Source organism: Nicotiana sylvestris, chromosome 10 (genome assembly GCF_000393655.2).
Source record: "Nicotiana sylvestris chromosome 10, ASM39365v2, whole genome shotgun sequence".
Taxonomy (NCBI): Eukaryota; Viridiplantae; Streptophyta; class Magnoliopsida; order Solanales; family Solanaceae; genus Nicotiana; species Nicotiana sylvestris.
Genome location: NC_091066.1, coordinates 103,018,516 through 103,031,784, shown reverse-complemented (window position 1 = coordinate 103,031,784; position 13,269 = coordinate 103,018,516). Strand labels below are relative to the sequence as shown.

At 38.4% G+C, this 13,269-nt stretch overlaps 1 protein-coding gene across 1 annotated transcript; it reads left to right on the top strand.

Annotated features, from left to right (window-relative positions):
* The first annotated feature begins 7,426 nt into the window (after positions 1-7,426).
* LOC138879765 (uncharacterized) lies at positions 7,427-7,933 on the top strand. The gene is made up of 2 exons (XM_070159396.1): positions 7,427-7,575; positions 7,636-7,933. The coding sequence occupies exons 1-2, from the start codon at positions 7,427-7,429 to the stop codon at positions 7,931-7,933; spliced, it is 447 nt and encodes a 148-aa protein (XP_070015497.1).
* The last annotated feature ends 5,336 nt before the right edge of the window (positions 7,934-13,269 follow it).

The following is a 13,269-nucleotide window of genomic DNA, read 5'->3' as shown; positions in this document are numbered from 1 at the left end:
TCATTCTTCTAAACTAATTTCGAATCACCCGAAAACTAAAACCGACGATGTACACAAGTCATATTACATCATATAGAGCTACTTATGCCCTCAAAACCATAGAGCAAAGTGCAAATGCTCAAAACAACCAATCGGATTATTACATTATCCCACACTTAAACATACTTTCATCGTCGAACGTGCCCATAGTCGTTCCAATGCCTTAAAATCATTTTGCAGCTTTACCATGCACATACCCAAACCTGATCCCATGTCACCCTAATCCATACATGCCTGGCAACACAATATAACTAAAGATCCTTAATTGAACTTTATTCTATAAACCTTTGAACCAAATTTCTAACATCCAGAATTCTTTACAAGACCCAAATCTCACATCTACACACTGTATAAGTCTGAACAAGTTGTATCAAGTCATATCCATAACCCAAGGTGTAATCGTTTGATACATTATATAGTCTCATACTCGTAGCAATAATTCAGGATCACATTAGATGTTTAAAAAAACTTAATACCTGTAATAAACCTCATATCAAGTAAAATCATTCTAAACCTTTGCACACTGTCGATGATGAATGAAACATGCAGAGACTCATAACCAATCATCAGGTCAACAAGTCATGGAGCTCTCCCTCCTTCTACAAGAACTATAGCCAATTTCTAAATCGATCAGTGACATCATTCTTCCAATTATACAACAATCAAATCTGATAGCACCCATTCTTGGTCCAATGACTTCATCTAATCAAATATAACCACTCTACTGACATGTTACAACAATACTACCTTAAGCCACAAATTGTGCAATCCGTGCACTAATACGCAACAATTCAAATGCATCCTAAAATTGGAAATGACTCAAACTAGAGAACCATCTCGCAAACTCAACAAGCACCACTACAACCGCAATGCTACGAAACCATCATAAATTTTAGAACCAAGACACACGAATCTAACACAAAGGATCATATTTCATCATAACCCTGCTGCAATATGTGACCCATCGAAACACCAATCCATATGAAAAACCATGAGCCCTAATGCTTAAAATCAACAATCACACTCAATTTTGACATCAAGTACACGATGTGCATGACCATAATGATGGAGAAGTGAATAACACAATACACCACAGCCCAAAAAGACCATAGCCAAGGCGCATTCAACCTTTCCATACCCCAATAACCATCTTGCTTGAATTCCGTTACAAGGATCAAACAGAACCGCATCATGTGTGCATATTAGCAACAATACACAACCCCTCGTAGCATAGAAGAGTAAAACATATAACATATCTGAACACGAACTAACTCAACTCTTAACCGAATGACATATTTTTCAGCAATAATGGTGCTGATTCAACAAATACGACTCGACGTAGAATACACATCCTTATTAGGCCTACTAATAGGCCCCCAACTCAACTTCGGTCATCCCTAAATGGATAAATGGTCCCCCAAAAGTCCACAATGACCTAACTATAGCACGTATTACCATCTAGCTAACTTTGTCCACATCTTCACAGTCTGCAATCCTGAAACAATTTGTTTATGAGAACTCCTAGTCTCCAAATCCATAAAACACATGAATCACCATAGCCGACCCCAACTCCACCACTCAAATGACTAACACCTCTCTCATGCATAATAATCCCATGAGGAATACTTCTAAAATTCTTCCACACCATATAGCAAAATTTGAACATCAACAATCGATCAACCAGACGAGTACCGCAATACTAATGCGGCCTTCGCAAGTCAAAACTTAATGCGCCTTCTGAATATACACTCTTTTTAGCTAATGCCAACTAGTGTCAACATTTGAAATCGTATGTGCTGCATAAACTCATGACCTTCCTTTTGAAACTGTATCGTAAACTTGCACATGCAAATCCCAATCTCATGCAACGCCTATATTAGGCCATCATATGAAAATACAAGAACCTCATTATCATTCTGAGTTACAAGCAAACTACATACTCAATTAGCCAGGAATCTTTCACATGATCCCATCCAGTAGAAAATCACAATACACAACATGCACCTTACGTCGGTAGGAAATATCCATCTCAAACCATGGTAGAAATCATAGAGAATGCTTTGAAATCCATTTGCACATAACAAAGCTATCACAACTGAATTCCTCTAACTTAACCAAGCCACACATGCCAAATATTTAAGAGTATTGCCATAAAACACCCGTAACGCCTCACCTCATCATAAGAACTAAAGGAACCGAGCATGTCATTACCATACTTATCCAACATGATAACAAGTTGTCCTATTTCCTCTAAGTTCCTTCTGAATTACCCTAAAGATGACTCTTCTCCTTGTTAGAACACCACAATCTTTACCCAAAGCTCAGCACGATAGATCCTAGCATAAATCCACACTGCCCTAAGGCCCATAAGTCGTTGTATTCCCTCTTAAGCACCCCAAAAGTACCACAACCAAGAGACCTACAATAGAAAGACCTTCTTTAAATCTAACGTTTCCTTTACCTTCTTGATACTGAAATGTAGAATCCATAATCATAGAGAAATACCGTGAGTCTCGACACCATCCATGTAAATATCAAATTCTAGCCATATACAAATAAGAAAAATTCTCAATTGCTATATATATATATATATATATATATTGAATCCATTAGAATCTTATCGAGAGTCATCCACTTCGCTTAAATCTCAATTGCACCACCCAAACAGGCCAAATGACATGTGCCCCATTAGTACGACAACACCCAAAGAATTAACCCCACCTTAATGCATCTAAGCAAATTCCTACTCCATGCGCACTACATCCTTCATGAATCACAACTCAATTATTCCATGCTTTCCATATACCTTTAATGTTTAATACACCATTCATCCAAAAATTTTCTTTCATAAGTCATCCTCAAAGCCAACCTCTGCAAGTCATAACCAATCCACAAGTATGCCTCAGACCAAAACTAATATTTAACATATAACCATGCAATCAAATTATTCATAGCAGGCTCCCCAACTTGGCTCAAAGTCATAGATCAAAAAAATAGATAACTCACAATACCCAAACTATATTCCTACCATAATCCCACAATGAGATCCAACTATATTCTTCGTAAGCTCCTGCAACACAATTCACAAAATTTCTCAATCATCTGCTAAGCTCGCGTACATCCTTGTGACAATCAAGCCAACTTTCTCAACCCATCCAAACTCAAATCGCAATACCTACGATCCATTAGTAGAAAAGAAACCCTCTACACAACATTATAAGGATAACATATTCGTTGATTACCCCGCATGTGATAACCCACCTGCTTAATCTCAAACTAACATCTTTCTATGCCCCTTTGCATCCACAATTACTATGCAATCACTTAATCTTCCTAAGTCTGAACTCATCAACAAGGCCTCGCTCCACAAATAAACAACATGAAAGATTCTTCAATAAAATAATAACTCGAGACTATACAACACATCAAGACTGAAATCAAGCACTCAATAGGCCTTTTTACATCCCAAAACAAACTCTTATCATCACATTCAAATCATCTCAACACATCTCGGAGTCACATCATACTCGTCATATAGCCATCCAACAACTCAACGTGACACAAAATATACTCATAGGTACACTACCGGGCATATAAGTCCAAATGTACATGATCACACAACTGAATTCATCATGCTCAAGATACATTCAAAACCCAACCTCAAGTCCTCCAGACTGGTCCAACTCCAAACATAGAAGAACGAATCTCGCATATCATCCATGGAATCACAAGCCTTCGATATACTGCTGATACCAAACGCTCATATACGCATACGAGTGAGTGGAAAGAATTCAAAGCGATATGGTTCAAGCAAAATCAATGTCGCATGATAAAGAAAGAAACATGGGAAGTTTATCCTAAAGGACCTACAACCTCTCAAAATAGGTATGGGCGTCATCATACCGATTTGCAAGACTCTACTAGACACTTGCTCATGACTTGTCGAACCTATGAACCTAGAGCTCTCATACCAACTTGTCACGACCCAAAATCCAACTAGTTATGATGGCACCTAAACCAACCCGCTAGGTAAGCCAATTAACAATAATCTAATTCATATGAGATATAGTGAGAAAAGAAATGATGAAATAACTTAACTTTAATGCACTTCCCAAGGTCTGGTAGCACAAATCATCAGCTTCTAAGATTTAGAGTTTAAAAAGCTGGTATGAAATAAATATATCATCGAATTGAAATATACATGGACAAATTAATAATTCTAAAGCTACCAAGAGTAAGAGGCAGCTATGATCGGAATGCAAGTACATTTTCAATGCCACCTCCCGCCATACTCAGTAACATCAACATTCAAAATTTGCATGCAAGGTGCAGAAGTATAATATGAGTACAACCAACCTTATGTACTCAATAAGTAACAAACCTAACCTTAGGTTGAAAGTAGTGATGAGCTTGGACAAAGGTCAGATTCCAACACCAATAGCCAACAACTACTAATACTATTATAATTATAATAGTACAAAAAATAACTCAAATATATGATGCGCATCTCGTTCAAAATTACGGAAAATAGGCATGTTTTTCCAGTATAACGGTATAACCCAAATCTTTCACCGAAATTACAAAAATATGATTAAGTCGTATATCTGCGATTTATCCCAAAAACATTCAACAATAGATGAGAAGTTTCGTTATTAGATGGCATGTGGAAAATATAACTCTATGACTACCTTTAATGTACATATGAAGTCATGAATGTCATAATGTCGTATAGCATGAGGAAATGCATATCCGTCCTCCCAATCACTAAACCCTCACAATCACTCAGTCCTCCCAATCACCTGTCACTTGCGCTCGGCTCTTGCACTCACCCTCAACACTTGCACTTGGCACTCAGTAGGTGCTTGCACTCATTGCTAGTAAATTAGAAGCTGGAGTGACGGATCCTGCCCTAGAGCTAATATAAGTAAATCATGGAATTAATCAATAAAACCCACTGTGGTGTGCAGCCCAATCCCATAAACATCCTTATAATCAAAACCTCGGCCTCGCTCAGTCATCAATCTCTCCAGTCTCTCGGCCTCACAAATATCATGTCAATCAGTCCAAACAATGATAATAAGTTGTTGGACAAATGATAGATGAGCATGGGATATGATATGCAATGAATGTGTATAATTGAGTATGTAATTGTAATTTAAGCGGATAACTCAACAACAGAAATGACCTCAGTGGGTCTCAACATAATAAGCATATAGCCTAAAAATGGTTTCTAACATGGATCACAGCTCAATTACTCTATCACGTAGAAATCCTATGGATAGAAACAAAAATAGGTCACTATACAATACTACAGAATTAACCGAATCATAATTCATACGATGCACGGCCATACGCCTGTCACCTAGAATGTGTGTCACCACAGTACCAAATATATAACACGTATATTAAGGGTTTCATACCCTCAGAACCAAATTCAGAAGTGTTGCTTACCTCGAACAAGCCGACTCCGATACCAAGCAAGCCAAACAGTACTCTAGAATGCCATCCTACACGTACCGACCTACGAACGACTTAAAACTAGCCAAAAGCAACTTAAATAGATCAAATAATTCCTAAGAAAATAATTTCAAATGATAAAGGTCGAATCTTTCATCAAAACCCCAAAGTCAACCAAAAAGTCAAACCCTGGCTTGCACCTCGGAACCCGATGAATCCAACTCCGAATCAATGTTCAAAACTCGGAAATTCATTTTATTAAATTATTGACAAAATCTCCAATTTATCTTTCAAAAATTAATAATCAAATGCCGAAAACAAAGATATATTAATGAAATATAATCAAAAGCGATTCAAGAATGCATACCCCAATTTATTCGGTGGAATTCCTCTACAAAAGTCACCCAAAACCGAGTTACAAACCCCAAAATGTGAATAAACAACAAACCCTCGAATTATGGTTTCTGCCCAGCACTTTTCACACCTACGACATACTAGCCGCTTCTGTGGCGTTACTTTTGTGACAAAAAATATGTTTCTATGGACAAGCACTAGAGGCATACACTTCACACCTGCGGAACAATCTCCACTTCTGTGCAAACATAGGTGCGTAATCAAATCACGCCTCTGCGCCCAAACTCACCGCATTTGTGCCTTCGTAGATGCGAAGAAACCTCCGAATTTGCGGGCTCCTGCTCTCAGTAGCACTCTCTGCTTCTACAATTCCACTGCTGCTTTTGTGGCTCCACACCTGCGCCCATAGCTCCACAGGTGAGGTCACACCAGAAACCATGCCAAACTAACCTTAACGAAAATGATCGAAAACAGTTTGAACCATGTCCAAAACTCATCTGAGACCCTCGAGAACCTATCTTCTTGGGTTTTCAATGCATTTGCCTTATGTTTTGATGATCTAACAAACTTACTGTCAAGAACTAGATAGGGAACCTGAAACACTTGGTACACATTGCTAATGAACGGATTTCAGCCAGGACTCCAGCTAATGTGAAATACTGCAAGTGTAGAAAATAGAGAAACAAGACAAGGACCTTATCCATTGTGTTTCCTTGACAGCAGTATGAAAGTCAACTGTACACAGTTGGAAAGTGAATTCTACAAAAACAGTGCACACAATGCAACAGTTTTGCAGTCACTTGTCCTTTGACCAACCAAGTACTTACATTATTCAAGTGATGTCATCAAAGATGTATTAACAAGAGCATTATAACAAAACTTCACTTGAACACTTGAGAATTCACTTCAAGCATTTAAGACTTCTACAAACAGTGAACTTAATTCTCAAGAGCCTGAAGAACAAAGTTATACGCTACTACGGACCAGTTCCTAAATATAGTATTTTGTTGTCCTTAGTTGAGTTGTAACTTTCTTATTGTTCTTATTGTAATTCCTAAATTGCTTAGCTAGAAGCATTAGTTAGGAATCTCTTTGTAAAACCATAAACCCTTTGAGTTTGTGTCATGACTAGAGTTGGTCATGAGTTGATGCCATTGTAATAGGTGTATTGCAAAGTGGCTTGTAATAGGTGTATTACGAGTTAGTAAGGGATTAAGAGTTTAATTCCTAGATTGCATAGGTTGTAATCTAAAAGTTGATCATAGTGATGTTGACATCCTACCAGTATAGGTCGTAGTTTTTTATCCCCTTGAGCAGGGATTTTTCTACGTAAAACACCATGTCTTATTTACTTACTATTTTATTAGTAGTCCCAGTGGAAACTCAAAGAGGGCCTGGTACTCTATAGTTTGGTGGACTTATATAAACTAACAATTAGTATCAAAGCGGGTTCCACCTATCAGGCTAACACCTAGGAAGGATCCGTATGGCTGCTCTACCAAATTTTGAAGAAGGTCAATCTACGTACTGACCACCTAGGTTCAATGGGCAATACTATGGGTGGTGGAAGATAAGAATGCATGATTTTATCATGCCTGAAGATTCTGAGTTGTGGGATATCATATGTGATGGTCCTTACATCCCAACAAAGGCAGTTGGAGACCTTCCATTGACAATGTCAAAAACCAGAAAAGAATACATTGACGCAGATAGGAAAGCTATGGGGTAAAATGTTCGCGCCAAGAAAATTTTGGTGTGTGGAATAGGACCTGATGAATATAATAGAATCTCTACTTGTGAAACCGCCAAAGAGATATGGGAAGCTCTGCAAACAACACATAAGGGAACCACTCAAGTAAATCAATCTAAGATTGATATGCTCACCACCGAGTATGAACTCTTTAGAATGAAGGACGATGAATCTATTCAAGATATGCATACAAGATTCACCTCTATCATAAATGAGTTACACTCACTTGGTGAAATAATTCCTAGGAACAAGCTAGTGAGGAAAATTCTCAATATCCTGCACAGTTCTTGGGAAATCAAGGTGAATGCTATTACTAAAGCAAAGGACCTGTAGGAGCTGACCATAGACAAGCTAGTTGGAAATCTGAAGACCTACGAGATGAAGAGAAAGATAGACGGTGAAAGAAGATAACCAAATAAAGAGAAGAACCTGGTACTCAAAGTTGAAAGCAATGACTCAAGTGAGGAGGACATTGACATGGCTTACTTAGCCAAAAGGTTTCAGAAGATGGTCTGAAGAAATGAAGGAATACTGAAAGGGGCAACTCCAGCAAACTAAAGACTGTGATCTCTGTCACAAGTGTGGAAAGCCATAGAACTTTATAAAATATTGTCCTCTCTTGAAGTAAGAACATTCCAAGTACAACCCTGAGAAAGCAGCCAAGAGGAACCCGGTTCCTGACAAGCACTTCAAAATGAAGAGATCTGTGGACAATATGATGAAACAAGCTCTTGCAGCATGGGGAGATTCCTCTAGTGAGTCTGAAGATGAAACTGATGTAGGTGACAACTCCATAATGGCAGTTGAAAGTGAGGAAAATGAATATGATTCAATATTTGCTTTGATGGCCCAATCAGATGATGATGAAGACGATGACAACAGTGAGGTAAATTTTAGGGATGTTCAGAGAAATCTGAAATCCTACTCTCCTAAGAAACTCTTGTCTTTAGCTAGTGTACTCATTGATGCCTGTCATAGTATTGTGGAGGATAAAGATGCCTTGATCTTAGAGCTAGGAGAAGCTGAACAAACTAGAGATGATCTGGTGGTGTGTGTAGTTGATCTGAAGGAAACCATTTGTCAGTTGGAGAAAGAAAAATCTATTTTGACTGAAAAAATTGCTAACATAGAACATGAAAGAGATGACTTAGTAGTAGTAGTTGTTGACCATAAAGAAACCATTGAGAACTTCAGTAAAGAAAAAGAGGCCTTAGTGAAGAGAGTGACTGAGATTGAGGAAGAAAGATATGATCTCTTGGTAGTGATTGCAAACTTGAGGGAAATAATAGAGGGACTAGGGACTGAGTCTAAACTTGGAAATTTTGGAAAAGGAAAAGAGGTAGCCAGTGAGGCACACATTAGGCTTGAAAATGAGTTGAAGGCTGTGAGAACTAGCCTGTGTGTTGAAACTAAGAAAAACAAACATCTTCAAACTGAACTGGAAAGAGTAAAAAATGATCTTGAAAAGTCAAACCTGGTCCTCAGAAGCTATCACAGTCATGTATGTTAATAATGGTGGAAACATTCAAAGAATAGGGTTCCAAAGGGAGAAAACCCCTTACAACCCTCATAGCAAGTATGTTACTGTACCAGATAAGTAGCCATGTACTCACTATGGGAACAATGAGCATTTCAAGGAAAATGGTCAAGCCAGTGTCCAGTCTATTTAGAAAAACATAGTGTTTGCTGAAAATGTAACTACTAAAAAAGGACCAGGTGCCACCCACAAAAAACGCATATTACCTGCATGGACTAAGAGAGCTCTTATTCATCCTCTTGCCTACTACAAGGGATCAAAACTTGTTTGGGTTCCTAAAACTAACTCTTGATTTCATTGTGAAGGGAATAGTGGAAGGAAGCAGTCAGCAATGGTTCATGGATAGTGGATATTCAAAGCACATGACTGGGAACACCATGGACTTCCTTTCACTAAAACCCCTGCAAGGAGGGAGTGTATCCTTTGTAAAAGAGAAGAAGAGGTACATTCTTTGAGTTGGAAAAGTCAGGAAATCACTCATTCACTAAATGGAGAATGTGTACTATGTCAATGGTCTTAAGTACAATCTCTTGAGTGTTTCTCAGATCTGTGATAAAGGAAACAATGTGGAATTCTTATCCAAGATATGTACAGTTACTAATCTGGTAACTGGTGAACTGGTACTTGTGGCCAAGAGATTCAAGAACATCTATGTTGCTAATTTTGAGTCTATACAAAATGGTGATCTGAGTTGTCTAAAAGCTATTGATGATGATGTTGAACTCTGGCACAGAAGATTAGGGCACTCAAGATTCTCTCTTCTGAATAAACTAATTCAGAAGGACCTGGTCTGTGGTCTGCCCATGTCAAAGTTCAAAGTACGGAAAGTTTGTCATGCCTGTGCTAAAGGAATGCATGTGAAGTCCTCTTTTAAGTCAAAAAAGGATGTCAGCACCACAAAGCCACTCAATCTTCTGCATATGAATTTATGTGGCCCTATGAGAGTGCAAAGCAGGGGAGTAAAAAGATACATTTTTGTAATAGTGGATGACTACTCCAAATTCACATGGACTCTGTTTCTTAGAATAAAAGATGAAACCTTTGAGGTATTTGTGGCTTTTGTGAAGAAAATCCAAGTGAAGATGGAGTCCAGAGTCACATGTATTAGATCAGATCATTGAACAGAATTTGACAATGCCAAATTTGATGAGTTCTGCAACGAAAATGGCAATACTCACAACTTCTCAGCTGCAAGAACTTCCCAACAAATTGGAGTTGTGGAAAGAAGAATAGAACTCTTGAAGAAATGGCAAAAGCAATGCTGATCGACAGTGGGATTGCAAAGAACTTCTGGGCTGAAACTGATAACACTGCCTGCTACTTGGTGAACAGGTGCATGATCAGATCTCTCTTGAACAAAACCCTATATGAGTTGCTGAATGAATGGAAACCCAAGCTGACTCACCTAAGAACATTTGGGTGCAAATGCTATGTACTCAACAATGGAAATGATCGGCTTGGTAAATTTGCTGCCAAGAGTGATGAAGGAATCTTTCTGGGTATTCTTCTCAAAGCGAAGCTTACAAAATATACATCAAGCAGACTCAATGTGTTGAGGAAAGTGTTCATGTTATCTTCGATGAGTCTTATCCCTCCTGTGAGAAAAGATCCAAGGATGATCAAGATGGAGAGCCCTTACTAGCTCCTGGTGAAGTCATTGACATGACAAATGGAAAGGCAGATATGACGAACCAAGTGAAGGAGCCAAGTGGAGACGATGTTGCCTCTTCCTCAAGGGAACCAAGTACCTCAATAGCAACCATTGAAGTTGAAGAAAGAGTGGTTGATGCAGTGCAGGGTACTCCACAAGTACCTTAGAGAAGAACACAAGGGAAATAGTCAGATATACCCAGCTCCTCTCTAAATGAACCTCAAATGCCCAACTGGAAACACAAAGGCTCCCATCCTCTTGACAACATAATTACACCTCTAGATTTTGGAGTATAAACCAGATCAAAAGCCAGAAATTCACTTGCGTTCTCAGCCTTTCGTTCCCAAATAGAACCCAAAAATATCAAAGAAGCCTTGAAATATGCAAATTGTATTACAGCCATGCAAGATGAGCTGCATCTGTTTGAAATGAACAATGTATGGCACCTGGTACCTAGACGTTCAGATCAAACCATTATAGGAACCAGGTGGGCATTCCAGAATAAGCTTGATGAACATGGAAATACTACAAGGAAAAAGGCCAAACTAGTGGTTCAAGGTTACAATTAGGAGGAAGGGATTGATTATAATGAGACGTTTTCACCGGTTGCTCGCATGGAAGCTATTAGTATACTAATCATTTTTGCATCTCATATGGAATTCACTCTGTTCCAAATGGATGTCAAAAGTGCATTTCTAAATGGACTTCTTAAGGAAGAAGTCTATGTAAAGCAACCTCCATGGTTTGAATATGTCATGAACACCCTGAATATGTGTTCAAATTGGACAAAGAATTGTATGGGTTGAAGCAGGCTCCTCGAGCTTGGTATGAAAGATTGTAAAAGTTCCTCGTAGAAAATGGTTTTACAAGAGGGAAAATTGACAGCACCTTGTTTCTGAAGAAACGGGGAAAGAACCTGCTCATTGTTTAGGTATATGTTGATGATATTATTTTTGGGGCAACAACTGATTCTCTGTTTGAAGAATTCGCAAAACTCATGGGAAATTAGTTTGAAATGAGCATGATGGGGGAGCTGAATTTCTTCTTGGGTCTTCAAGTGAAGCAGTCCACGAAGGGTACATTCATTTGTCAGCAGATATACATCAGGGAGATCTTGAAGAGGTTTTATATGTAAGCAACAAAATTAATAGATACTCCCATTACTATGGCTACTCGATTGGACATGGATGAAACTGGATCTCCTGTGAATCAAACAATGCATAGAGGCATTATTGGGTCTCTTCTCTATCTCACTACCAGCAGACCGGATATTGTCTTTAGTATGAGGCTATGTGTAAGGTTTCAATCAAATCCCAAGGAATCTCATATGAAGGTTGCCAAAAGAATTTTGAGATACCTTAAAGGAACATAGGACCTGTTTCTATATTACCCCTCAGGTGACAGTTTTAATCTCATTAAGTATGCTGATGCTGACTATGCAGGTTATCTTGTGGATATGAAAAGTACTTTAGGAATGGCTCACTTTCTACGATCATGTCTCATCTCTTGGGTCACAAGGAAGTAAAACTCATTGGCTCTTTCAACAGCTGAAGCAGAATATGTAGCTACATCCTCCTACTATGTTCAGCTATTAAGGATTAAGCAACAACTGGAGGATTTTGGGGTATTTACTGATTGTTTTCCTCTTCTATGTGATAACACCAGTGCACTCAACATGGCCAAGAATCAAATTCAACACAAAAGAACCAAGCACATTGATGTGAGGCATCATTTTCTGAGGGACAATTTGGAGAAAGGGATGATCTGTATGAAGTTCTGTAGTATAGAAGACCAAATTGTAGATATCTTCACCAAAACATTGAGTAGGGAACATTTTGAAAGAAACAAGGTGAAGCTGGGGCTATTGAAGCCTAATTGAGAACCCGATTCCCCATCAGTTGGCTTTGAAAATCACCTTTAGGTAAAATTAGCTAAAGTGTTTTCTGGCCAAGTCTAACTCACTTCAATAGTGTTATAAGTAAACACACATGATGATTATAGAAGCTGTAGATGCATTGCATGGGTGATAAAAGAGGATTTAAATTTTCAATGATAAGTCAAGAAACTGGTTCTTGTACCAAAGGTTAATAGTTTTGTGCATTATTTAATTCACGTCTTAAAAAGGTACAAATATCAACTGCCATGTCATCCACATTTTTAGACTCTATTGTCACGTCTTTTCACTTCAAATCGTTCCATTTCCCTCTAAAATGTTGCAACTCTCCAAGCACGACCACCTTTTCAGAATTGGTTCCCATCTCTCTCTTCATAATTATCCTCTCTCATTAAAAACCCTCTCCTTTCTTCACAAACCATAGTCCTCCATTAGAACTTCTCCAAAGAATTTTCTCTCTATTTCTTCAATGGCTGACTCAAACTCCGAAATTCCTGCCACAGTCGTCACTAACACTGAAAAACCCATTGAGTCCTCTATCCTGGATGAGTCTTCTGTAACTATCCCTGTCCTCATCACTGAAATCA

What these genes read in the sequence shown, in the direction of transcription:
- LOC138879765 (XM_070159396.1), top strand. Translation starts at nt 7,427, where the DNA reads ATGCATGATTTTATCATGCCTGAAGATTCTGAGTTGTGGGATATCATA. An exon ending in GCAGATAGGAAAGCTATGGG is followed by an intron (nt 7,576 to 7,635) that starts GTAAAATGTTCG and finishes TGAATATAATAG; the next exon opens with AATCTCTACTTGTGAAACCG.